Raw genomic sequence first — 13,217 nt, forward strand, 5'->3', positions numbered from 1 at the left:
TAAACAACACAAGAAGAAAAAATTAAAAAAAGGAAAAAATGAAACAACGGTTTGGTCATTGAGTGGAACCCAGTTTAATGTTCAGCTTAATACAACCCTTCAAGTGTGGGAATAGCACAGCAAAAAATGAATCACTTGACAATATTGGAAATGTGTTTAAAAGTCAAATGGCTGTTGTTGAATTCAATATATTGAAATCAAATATTGCCTACCCCTATTGCCTATTATAGTTATCATATTTTCACTACCCATTATTGTGGAGTCTCTCCCTGTACTTGGTCACAGAGAAGAATGTTCCTGGTTTGAGAAAAAATTAAACCAGGTGAAACTAAACTTTTCCACTTGAGGAGTTCTGGATAGAGTACATTACCAGGCGAAAATCTTGCAAAACGTATATTTATTTTTTACAATATTGTTATAATTACTGCTCTAAGTGGGTTGCTTTGTGTTTTTCTACAACAAAAGATAACAATAAAATGCTCCGATATTCATATGTTTATTTTGCATATGTAGAAAACTAACATTTCTTTAATTCTTGTAAGGCTAAACATTTCTCATTGTCTGTTATCCAACTGTGAAAGACCTCAAATTTATTATCCTCAACAGAAGAGGCAAAGACAAGATAAACAAAAATGTTTTTGTTACCCTGTGGTGTGCTGAAATATCATTTCTGTCTGCCCTGGCATTAGAAAAGTATGCTCAGAAACTTAAAGGAAAACATTGAGACATTTTCTCAACATGAAGTCTCTGCAATCTGCAATTACAAACAACACCCTGCAGTTCGGCAAAATAAGTCTCGTATCTGCAGTAATTATAAGAAAAGAATCACAAAGCTGCAAGTGTGAGGCAGTGTAAAAGTCTTAGTCACGCTTCCTCATACATTATGCACCATTCACCAGCAAGAATGAATTACTCATGTTGTTAAAAGCAGGTTAGCATCTCCTAATCCCTGCTCTGAGCCGAACAGCTGAACAGATGCATCGGTATTAATTACTGCTCATTGGGTGTTTAAAGCTCTTCCTCCTCCCACCTGTTGTTTCTCAGACCCTCGCCTCACACATTTTTGCAAGACCACCAGCTTTAACCGGCCTGTCATTAACACTCCATACCCCCCTTCCCCTAATCAAGCTCCCTTGTCTAATTGGGTCACTATCTACCCCACAGTCAGCACAACCTCACACCGAGGAGAAGAGGACAGTGGGACCACCACTGTTCTGTCTTAGCATATGTCCTGGATGGCTGCAGGCACAGAGATTAGAACAAAACAGGTACTTATTAATGTCGTCGGTCACTGCGTGCCTGCAGGTGAATCATCCCCATTTCCATATCAGTGTGCTATAATATGCAGCAAGAAAAAAAGCTAAATTTAATCATCAACAATTCAAACGAGGCAATATGACAGGATCCATATTATATCTGCTTCCAGAGCTGCACAGGCTTGTGGCTCCGGATATATATTATATCTGCAGAGTGTGGCTTTATTTTAGGACACAGCTGCTGATGGGGTCAGTCAGCCATAAGACTACACACAAACACACACAGAGACACATTCACTATTTGGTAAGTAAAACCTCAGCATGGTGGGAGATAAGAACAGGCTCAAATTGGTGTTTTGTGTTTTTAACGTGGACAATTCGACCTTGCTAATCTGTTTTCTCCGTCGCCTAATCAACTCACTGACTAATCCATTCCCTCATGCCAAGAAGGGCTGCAGTTCAGCCCGAGGACGAGCCACACTGGCACAATTAGCAGGAAGGAAAGACAATGGCACGTGCCCCAGCTCTTTCTCCAAGATATGAGAAGGCTCACACTGCTCAGCAGCTGACATAAATTCAACAACAGAGGCTAAGATACATGTGCTTTATCATAATTTGAGACACTGGAGATGTGCTCCTCTCCAACTTATCACATATTTGTCAATATTTAGGCCAAATTACCCAATATAATTGATTGGTTAAGGCTTAGTAAGGCTTTAATTATAAAAATCACTGCACTTTCCAATTTAAGTTAGACCAAGTGTTGAAACCTGCTTGTTCAGCACAGATAGTCATCTTGTTTAGTGTACCATAAAGCCTTCTTTTTCTCCTGAACAAATCACAGCAGAGATGCAATGCAGACCCCTTTTTGAGCCTTAAAATCTTATAATGGAACGTGCTGGGTCGAAATTTCAAAAATATATCAGTGATGAAGCAAAACTCTGTAACTTCTAGCCACCACGGGGCGCTAGACCTTTATTTTCTAGTGTTTAGCGCCTGAAAGCTACTGGCATTGCTGCACTTCTGCAAAATCAGTGCCGTGTTTTTAGAATCTGAAAGCAGAGAACTTTGGACCAGCAAACTAAAGGGCCGGTTACCCTCCCACAGCAGTGTGTCGCATTGAGCTTGTCGCAGATATTTTTGATTTATGTCCAATATTGAAGCGTGGTCTGCGAAATGTTAATCCACGCCACAACCCAAGAGGGCGATCATGAGCTAGCTGTGGGTCTAGATACGGCCGAGACGGTGAGGAAGTGGGGGCAAGTTTGTGCGACAATGGAGGGACATGCGGGTGAATTAGAGAGGGGATCCAGGAGGAAAAAGGGTCCCAGCACACCTAGCTATTCTAGCTGGTTCATCTTCACAAGTCGTTTTCCACAATGACGGTCATACATAAGTTACCATACAGGAAATACGCATAGTGTAGAGTGGATGTAGATTTGCAGTCACATACAATTTTGGAGAGGTGCAGCAGAGTGTCTGATGCAGGGGCGGAGGAACATTTGCGCTCACTGCAACACACACGCAGATGACCTGGTTTCTGACTATAAATCAGCCTTAAGAAGTTAGGAAGTACCTTATGAAGACAATGCCACATTCATCACTCCAAATTAAATACAAAATCAGGAAACCAATATGTCTGACCAAGTATAATTGTATCTGTTTTTGCCGCAGTCTGGCTGACATGACTCATTCAGTGAAGGATCTGAGACAAACTTAATACTATAAGATATGCTGACGGCATTTTAGCGAAAGGATTTCTATCAAAGCATATTTAATGTGCATAAATAAGGAATAGTTGTATTAACCATACATGTAAACAGAGTTTTATGAGGCCCCCAGGAACTTGGGGCCCGAGGAAACTGCCTAATATTGCCTAATGGTAAACCCCCCGGTCACGCCCACCACCTAGAGTGCAGCGGTGCACATTCTGCATGACCCCAGCAGGACCATGGCAGCAGCAGTAGGGGTGAAAGAAATCAAGAATGGTCCAGTACTGCGGGCTCAACTTTGACAAACTCTGCTCTTCCAGCTGTGTTTGTGCGTCTTTACGCACATATAGCTCCGAGTCCGCATGCTCCACACTGATGGTTTGCTTTCAGCAGCAGGGCTCTTCCTGCCGCCCCTACCTACAGTAATAAACTATATGTCGCTGATCATCCTCTGCCAAGTGTAAAAAATATTTTTTTCTTACTATTAAGATTTTATTTTTTCCAGCTAATAAGAGGTGATGCTAAACCTTCTTTAATTTCCACCACAAAGAATCTCTAAATTATATGCAAAGCAAATATTTACGTAATTGCTGACCATTTATTTTTAGATTAAGACTCAGATGAAAAGGTTCATAGATCTTTGTATATTTCTCCCTCATAGTTCTTGTTTCCTCCATCCATCCATCCATTATCTGACACGCTTATCCCAATTGGGGTTGCGAGGGGTGATGGTGCCTATCTCCAGCTGTCAATGGGCGAGAGGTGGGGTACACCCTGGACAGGGCACCAGTCCATCGCAGGGCTAGTTCTTGTTTCTATCTATTTAAATATTTCAACATTTTAGTTAACATATTCTTGAAATTTAGGTCCGGCTTGCCATGGCATTATAAGCCCATTATGTAGGTTTTCTGTGTGATTTTTTATATCTGACACCTATGAATTTATATCTAGTTTGACCCCTGAGCAGTGGTAAAAAAAACTGGCAAATTGAAGAAATAAAGCAAAAATTGCCAAAGTAGAAAGAAAAATGTTTTTCTTCTTTGCTTTTTTGCAGTAATGAAGATTTTACTGATCTGTTTGTTATACATAATTCATAGTAGGTCAGGAAATGTTTGCTTTTGGATGGAAACCTTATGTGTCTAAAATCTTTCCTTGAAACTTTAGTCAGTTTGTCTGTCTTCTATTTTAACCAATATGATGTGTCCAACTAGATGTGAATTTTCACAACTTTTGTGAGACATTTTTTTTATAAAGTAGGGCATTCATTCATTAAAAAATAAATAAAAAATATATATATATATCTGCAAAATCACTTATATTCAACAACAAAAAATACTTAGTAAAGCAAATTGTGCAAAATAGCAATAAAAAAAATAAATATCCTCTCAGATTTATAGTCCCCACACTTTAGATATATTAGAATTACAGCCAAACCCATTTACACAGTAACAGATGAAAATCTTTAGATAAATTAAACATTACAGATACATAACTGACACAACAACCATTTAAAAAACTATTTTCATTACTTTCAGACAGAACTTTTCACATACTTGCATTATATTAAACTGCACTTCCAAACCACTGTTTGGAGCCAAGTACCTTTTTCCTCTGATCACTAAGCAGCCAGCTTACTTAGTCTCACAATGAATCACGGGATATCCAAGGCTACGTAGGATACACCGGGGCGGGCCCGTCCTTCAAATCGGGCAAAGAGAAGGATAGATTTGTCGGCTGCATAACAAGGAGTCTTGGAATCTGAACAGACCTCGGCGCCTCGCTAAGATGTAATCGGTGTTCGAATCTGGCCTTCGGAGAACGCAGCCCCTGAATTCAAAATCAGCCTAAATCTAAGATGCCTTTCAAAAACAACACTGGCACAGAGCATCCATATGTGCCAAACTCTGTATTTTGACCCCCAAAATTTCTCAAATTCAGCTAATATTTGGTTCAGAATTCTTGCAGCGAAGCTTTGAGCAAACATCTATATGCTAAACAGAAAACCAGGTAGCCATGTTAACCATACTTATTGCTAATATAACATTCTAAAAGCATCTTGAACGCTACTCTTAAAAAATATTTTCTTTGTTCAAAAAAATGTAAAGAAGTATTTGGGGCTACCATCTAGGTGTGATTTTTGTCTCTGTTTCTAACATAAAATTGCAATGAGCATTATGATTAGAGAAAATATTCTGAATGCTGTCAGTTAAGTATTTAAGGGGAATTCTAAATCAGCTTAACTTTGTATCAGTACTTTATATGTTATATCTACGTTGTTTAAGTTATATGTAATTGGTTAAATAACCTGGATAAACACATATGCAAGTAAATCACAGGAGGCAACTAAGAAAAGCAGGGAAATGCAGAAAATCTTGATATGGATTCTATAATTACCATAAACTCAATGCATTTATGTATTAAAAATGAGCCCGAATTTCACAAAATGATATTTCTGAGTGGTTTATATATATTTAACTAATAAAATGTTGATGAAATTAAAAGAAAACTTTAATGTTTTTGTAATATATTTTAGGAATTTCTTCAAAGAGTACATGTAGATGCTCAAGGCTGCAGGCAGTATCAGTATCAGACTGTTCAACAGCAGATTGAAAGAAGCTTTTGTCTGAAGACACTGTTGTTCAACAGCTGCTACCCCAATAAATGACAACAGAAGAGATCATACTCTCTACAAACTGTACATAATATAGTTACTTATACAGCAAAATTATCTCCCATTGTCTATATATTTTTACTACATATTTTTCAAAATATTTTATAACCAGTAGACTTACCGTATACAACTCAGAAACATAGTTTCTAGTTTTACCTGCAACTTCCAGCGTTGCGTTCCTACTGATGGCTTCTCCCAGGTGATTCCGGGCTACACAGGTGTAGATGCCCTCATCCGGTTTGCTCCTGCGTCCGTGTACAATTCGCAGGAAGAAGAGGGAGCCGCTGGGCAGGAGCATTCGGTGGGAGCGGGGATCATCCCTGTCGGTCTCCACGCGTTCCCCGTCCTTGTACCACTCTATGGTGGGAGTGGGTCGGCCCTCTGCCTTGCAATTGAGGGTGGCAGGCTCCCCCTTAGAGACAATCAAATCTGAGGGGTCCTCCACAATCCGAGGGGGACTGTCTTCAAATCGTGTTCGGGACCCTGGGAGAAGAGGCGAGGATAAATGTAAATAGTCTAGAGTTCAACATGCCTTTTCTCTCCATTCACAGAACACTAAAAGGAAAAATAACGCATGGTTTTAAGATTGTCTATTAAAATCAGAAAACAGACATATGAACTTTTATTCAGTCCCCTTTTCTCTGATACCCCAAAATAAAATCTATAGCATCAAACTGGTCAACTGATAAATACATAATATGTAGCAGGAAAAAACAAAACTATGCATGGTCCTAAACACACTGATGTGTGATCAAACACAGTGATGGCTGCATAATGCATAAGCATACCAATTCTATTGGGATTTGTTATTGGCTAAGCTGTGTGACTAGATTCCTGCAGGTGTGGAGATGATAGCTGGTGTAAAGCTGGGAATTCATAGCATTCAATAGGAGAAGGAAGTGAAAATAAGTAAAACAGGCAGAGGAAAATAGATAAGTCCTGCATCAGATTCCCTGGAGATCCATTACTATTTTTGCTTGGCTTTGAGCAAAAGGCACAGTGCTACGAGACCTGAGGTAAGCTCTTAGAGCAAGACCAAATGTCTCCAACATTGTGTTACAGTCAGAAAATGAATAATTCAAAATGCAGTTGCTTTTAGGTCGCTTCTGAGCAGATGGTCTTTCACTCTCTCTCTCTCTTTCCCACTCTCTCACTTTTTCTTTTTGAAAAATTAAGAAAAAAAATGGTCACTGTAAAAGTGATTTATTAAGCTGCTCTGTCTGTGGCATTAAAGTCAGCGCATGATCCAGACTGCACGAAAATCCCCCATTATCATTGGCAGAGGAGCAGTGGGGAGTAACCTAATGACACACATGCTGCCATTAAAATATACTTTAACTGGAGGCACCAGGATAAACACACACTTTCGCTTTAAGCAGATTTAAACCGTTTTTAAAGGCCTGATTTGATCCAGGCAGGCCGGCAGACACCACCAAGGCAGAAACCTGAGGTAAACATCTAAAGTGCGATCTAAGTGCTCGCAGCTGACACTCCTGGGTCACAAAGCAAGACAGCTTGAAACAGCAGTACAGGCCGCAGATGAATACTAATCGAGCCATTAAAATGTGCAATAGCACCTTCAGGGCATTATGGTAGAAAAACACACCGTGTTTAACAGAAGCAGACAAGTCTAAATCTGGAGACAGAGTTTATACTCTAAGATCTCATGTGATTCTTGCATAGTTTATAGTTAAAGCAGCTTTATTGGGTACATTGTATATCATCATATTTACTGCTTGACGGCAAAACAGAAGGTCCCTACAGCTCAGTGATGTTGTAAAACCCAAAGGATTTTGAATTCCTCTAGAAGAGAGTTTCTCATCATTTAGTAGCCATCCATTAGTCATTGCGTATTTTATTCAATTTCTGTATTTTTGTACAGATTTGAAAAGAATTCTAAAGCTTTAAGCCATAAAGGGAATATTTTTTAAGGGCATTCATATATATGTGTCCTCCACTAAATTACTCACTGTTGTTTGAAGGGTAAGAATCAAAGTTGTCCACACACATGCAAAAAAGACACATTTTCTCCATGCAGGACATGCGTGTCACTACAATTTCTATGGGATTGAATCCATGGAGCTCTGCAAGCTAGACTGCTGCATATAGAGCATGGTGGAATGGGAGGAAGTATGAAAAATTCATACAGCTTTTATAGACCTTCCAAATGTAACCGGAGTAAATGGGTCACACTCACTTTTTTGAAGAGTAATGTAGTGGGATACAATACACAGCGGCCAATTCATTTCAGAAGTCACATTTTGAAGTGTTTGAGCTGGAAACACCATATTTCCCTGAAAACACTTTTCAAATTGTAACACAGATTCGATGTATTGGATTTTCATTGACAAAGTTATCTTATTACTTTTCACATAAAACCTTAACTTGTCCAATCATAGTGACTTTTCATAACTGGGAGCGATTTTTATTGCAGGAACGAGCAGCAGGAAGCTGATATAGCCGTACAGTACATGATGCTTATTGGCTGACGAGCTGCAATATGGACAGGTGTGTAGCTTGCTTTGAGTACATACCGAGAGGAGAGATGATGGCGCAGAGCCTCCAATAGGAGTGTTGCTTTAGAAACTCAGAAGCTAAATGTTTCTGGGATTTTTCATTATGTGCAGGAATAATGGCTTTACATACGTGATTAGAATCATCTCTAATCCAAAGAAGCTCCTCAGATCATCTCAACACTGACTGACAGCTGGTTGCCTACGTGTTGCTCTTTACTGCATGTCTTATTCACTTTTTTCTGGAAGAGTTGCAGTTTTGTTTAATTTCATTGTCAAACTGTTTTCTAGCCAGTTAAGGTTCGTCAATGAGTAAAATATAGAGCTTTGAAACATATAATAAATATGCTTTATTGTCTTTTGTTATAAACAAGAAACTTAATCCTGTCAACATAAATACAAATGTGTTTGTAAGCACAAGTTTACACAGCTTCCAATTACAGAAAATAATAAATTCACACTAGTAATTAAATTAACACAAAACTGAAAAACTGCAGGAAAGTAATTAAGTTATATACAATTAATCTACAATAACAAGGTGCTGGATTACAATGCCGCTTATTTACATGCTTTCATTTCCATCATATTACATCAAAGTAATGTCTGATGTATTATATCAATGCCGTTGTGAGTTTGTATTTGCGTTTGTGAGGGAAATAAAAAGCCCGGAGTTTGGCTTGTTTGCTGCCGGTCATCTGGTAGGGCAGTGCATACTAGCATGTGAGGATCAGGTAATGTGCTTTCGCCTCTGTTGTTGTTGTTAAGATTTTATTATACTAAAGCTTCAAAAACAAAGTAATTTGTGACTAAAAGCACTTAATGAAAATGACTGGCTGTGTTGATTGTGGGTCCAGCAACTTTCTATTACTGGGCTGGGTTTAAGAAAAAGGTCCGATCTCCGTTCTGAGCTCTAGGGGTGCAGGTGGATACAGGTTCCTGTACAGGACTTTTGTACTGACCATAACAGAGCTGGACCACTCACTTTGACTGCCCTGAATGTAGAGAATAGTCTAGGATGTAGTTATAAAATGTTTCTTGCTCAGTTATCCTCAGATGAACACCACACACAGTAGGATATCAGACCAGGGCACACCAACATGTTTAATTTCCCCCAATTTGCAAAAGGACCCAACTGCTAGGACTAATCTTTATCCTTCATAAAAAAAATAGCTTTTAATCCTTAAAATGCCTAGACCGCTCATTATAATAAACATCTATTCTTCTCTAATAAGTATAGCTTTCCCTACCCATAGTATATCAATTCTCAGGTTTTATTTAATCTCTCTCAGGAGTCAAATTAGTTGAAGCAGGCATCCATTTTATCAGGATAACAGTAATTACCTTCATTGTGTAAGTCACAAGGTTAGAAGAAAAGAATAGGAAATTCCAGGGCAGTCTATATAGACACAATGGCCTGTATAGATAATAATAATACAGTTACCAATCTCAAAGGCCAGGTTTAATAAAGTGGAACACATGTCTATAATCATGAGAGAAAGAGCAAGCAGCACACGTTCAACTAAGGGACTGGACACCCAATAATGACACACCCTATCTGATAGACACCACTTGGTATGACCCATAGCTTAGTGATATCGCTAAGGTGTACAACCCACTGGAAATGTTATTCATGACTCATTCTTTATTCTTATGACGTCAGTGAGGACTTCTGGACAATGAGCACAGCAAACCATGTACCATTTCTATGCTAGACTTATATTAAATCACTTTACAGTTTAAGCCATGTTTGAGAGCTTTTAACTATGAAGAATAGTGTTAATTAAAGTATTATGTAAAGAGTGATTGTTTACTGTAAAATAATCAAGAATAAGCCCTGTTGATTAAAGAAAACATGCTCTCATAGGACCATAAACTTTCCTACAGGATGCTCTTCTCAATCACTCTAATCACACCACACATGGCTGGATAATTTCCCAATATTCGTCTTATATTCCCATGTGATCCCCCTCCATATAATTTCCAGTGTATTCAGCTTTGTAAAGAAATTACTAATAATGACTCAGTATGTTTTGATGATGCACAGGGTAAACGTCATGACTAAATGCTCTGTCATGACTTAGAGTGGATATCAGTATTGATCAGATTCCCTTTTAGGAGTTAATAAATACTTACACTCCAAACAAGATGAGTAGTGGTGAGATTGGTGAGTGATGAGACGAAAATACATGTTGCTAGGAGATACGTTTGCCTCAATACAGAAATGTTTTGGACCAATGAAATGCAGGGATAACATTTCGACCACAGGGGGAAGGCTGAATAAAGCAAACATGGCTGCAGTGGTTTCAGCTGGAATACTCTCAATTTCTTTTTGAAAAACAAGCAAAACGTTGCTTTTTAGTGGATGGGAAGATGGTCGCTCTTTAACCCGACAGGATAAAAAAAAATAAAAAATAAGCTGCTACTGCTGCTGTGATTGGCTAAAAACCCGAAATGGGAGGCAGGTACCCAATCAGCTCGAAGGATTGCACTGAATGCTCCTCCCTTTTGCGAACACTTTCCTCAGGAGCCTTCCCAGGACGATACCACATAGTTCAATTTGAATTCTACACGGTATAAATCTGGCTTTTGCCAGGTTATAAAAATTACATTTGGCACATGTTTGGCAGCTTTTAAAAGCACCTTTTATGAAAAATACACATGACCGCTACACCTGGCACACTGCCAACTAAAACCTTTGTGAAACAAGTGTGCTTCCGCTAATTTAGGTCTGCTTTGGCAAAGTTATATTTTCAGGAGCGATTTACACAGAATTTGAAACATCAAAATTATTATAACGTGTTTTGCACTGTTTATTTAAGGTTCAAATAACTTTTTTTTCTTCTTTCATTTGATCACAAAAAATCTGTCACAGTATCATACAAAGTTGCAATAGTGATTCAGATGGAAAAAAATATATATTTTCATAACTCTTGCAGCACGTTTGCATAGATACCAAAAGTAAACATTTTGTGCTTAATAGGCTAGGATGCTCGGATGAACAATTACTTTAAAATGTCTAATGTTGATTGTGTGAAGTGTGAAGAACCCGACTTCAGCCGTTACAGCAGAACATACATGAATTGGACAATCTGAAATACTCATTCTGGTTTTCTAAATATTCATAGTGTAACTGGAGTGAATCTGCTGCTACCTTCAGAAACCCCTTAATATGTAAAACAAAATCAGTGTAACAAAGAACTAGCATGGTAAACACCCCTAAATACACTACCAAGCTGTTAAAGAAAGACATTAACAACTATTCTAGATAGGAAAAATGAGATTCCCATTTTTTCCTGCTGGATTTACCCCAGTTGAGGCTAAGAGTTTACAGTTTAAACATATTTAAAACTGAACAGTTAATCTAACATACAGAACTGTGTGTCACCACACAATGTGATAACGGAAGGTATAGAAATGTTTGCAAACACTAGAAAAATGATTCATGTATTATAAGCATGCCACTTCAATTTGTAAAATGTTTAACCAATGGAACACTGCATGCTAGACTGCAGCAGACAGGGCACACTGGAGAGCAATGCAATGAAATATTCATGTCGCTTTTTTAGACCTTCTAAATGTAAGTGGAGCAAATGGGTCATATTAGACTAATACAAAGAGTCGTTTCACAGTAACTGTGACACTCAGAAAAATGTACTTGCTACATATTTGGGGAAAAAATGTTTTTTAGGTCACTATGAATCATGAGACGAACACAGTTTGGCTGCCATGTCAAAGTCAATGACAGGGGAGCTCAGGGACACTCCCAAAGGCTCAGTTTTAAATCTTATAACTTCATGCCAAGTCTGAGAGGTCATTTTCTTCCACAGACATTCTACAAAGTCATGCAGCACTTTCTTGGCCTCAGCTCTCTTCTTAGTCATTGCACATAAAAGTGGTATTTGATGCAATAAAACAAAAACAAAAAACATCAGATGAAGTAAAACAGGAAGAGACTGCATGAATATAAAAATATTTTATTTGTTTACTGTTTAAAATCATGGCAAATTTTCAGATGCAAGGCTTACGAAGACTTTCAAATGTGGTGCACATTATTTTACTAATTTAGCTGAAAGGGATTTTTACAACTTAGCTTTCACAGTGAATGAGAGAGTATTAGAGCTCCCTATCAGTATATTATATATAAACTGCTTTGGTTTGGGGTCATACATCCCATGGTGTTTCGTAAAGCTAAGCAAAAATACATCTTATAATTATAATTAGGTGATTAAATAGACTATGATTAACTGTTTAGCCGAACAACTTTTTAAAAATGTTGTCTACACAGTTTTCACTGCAGCCTTGCAAACATGAGCTTAGTGCTTAGTTAGCAGGTACAGGACATTAGTTTATTTAAGATTGTAGGTACATGTGTGGATTCAAATATACATTTAGAAACAACTGAACAATGGTATAGTTCAGGATTTTTGTGAATTTTTGAAAAGACCCATCCTCTCCTCTTAAAAAAAAAAAAGCATATGCACCCTGTACCCGTTCCTGAGAGGGAACACCTATTAAACGCGTATGAGAGCATGCAAGAGCCAATTTCTGTTTAAAAGTTGCTGTTTGCATCGCTCATACAAGCTTACTTTCCAAAAGAAGTTTAACATTTTTTACTATGTCAGACTCACCACAGTTAAGTAAAAATGGGGACCAGCACTTAGGACGACATAAACATATCACCAGAATGATTACTAATTAGGAGGGCCACTTATTTTGATGATCAACACAAAAAATAACGTCCTCCACTATACCTTAAAGCTATGCGTATTACATAAAATGTAATTTACACTAAACATGTATCAGTTAACATGATAGTTGCATGGTTCAAATCAGAGAATTTACTTTACTTGGATTTGTTACATATTAGAAATTAACCAAATGTTGACAATCCTAAACCTTTTCTTTATGTTCAGCTAGTTTATTTTGCAAACTGAGCAAATAGGCTTAAACCCAGGATCCATAAAGTTGGAACTTTGGCTAATATTCAACATAACACAATTTTACAACTGAACACTGGCACAAAGCAATACATAAACATTGCAAGCAGAGCACACCCATTGATGAT

General features: G+C 38.0%; 1 protein-coding gene across 2 annotated transcripts in view; it reads right to left on the reverse strand.

Moving 5' to 3' along the window:
- zgc:77784 (uncharacterized protein LOC402947 homolog) overlaps positions 1–13,217 on the reverse strand; it is a 114,470-nt gene that overhangs the window by 83,923 nt on the left and 17,330 nt on the right. For both annotated transcript variants that reach the window (XM_038303376.1, XM_038303375.1), the window contains exon 2: positions 5,796–6,122. In XM_038303376.1, coding sequence (XP_038159304.1) covers positions 5,796–6,122 — 327 coding nt within the window. The remainder of the gene's footprint in view (positions 1–5,795; positions 6,123–13,217) is intronic.

Source organism: Cyprinodon tularosa, unplaced genomic scaffold (assembly GCF_016077235.1).
Source record: "Cyprinodon tularosa strain WSP-4 unplaced genomic scaffold, ASM1607723v1 ctg51, whole genome shotgun sequence".
NCBI classification, from domain to species: domain Eukaryota; kingdom Metazoa; phylum Chordata; class Actinopteri; order Cyprinodontiformes; family Cyprinodontidae; genus Cyprinodon; species Cyprinodon tularosa.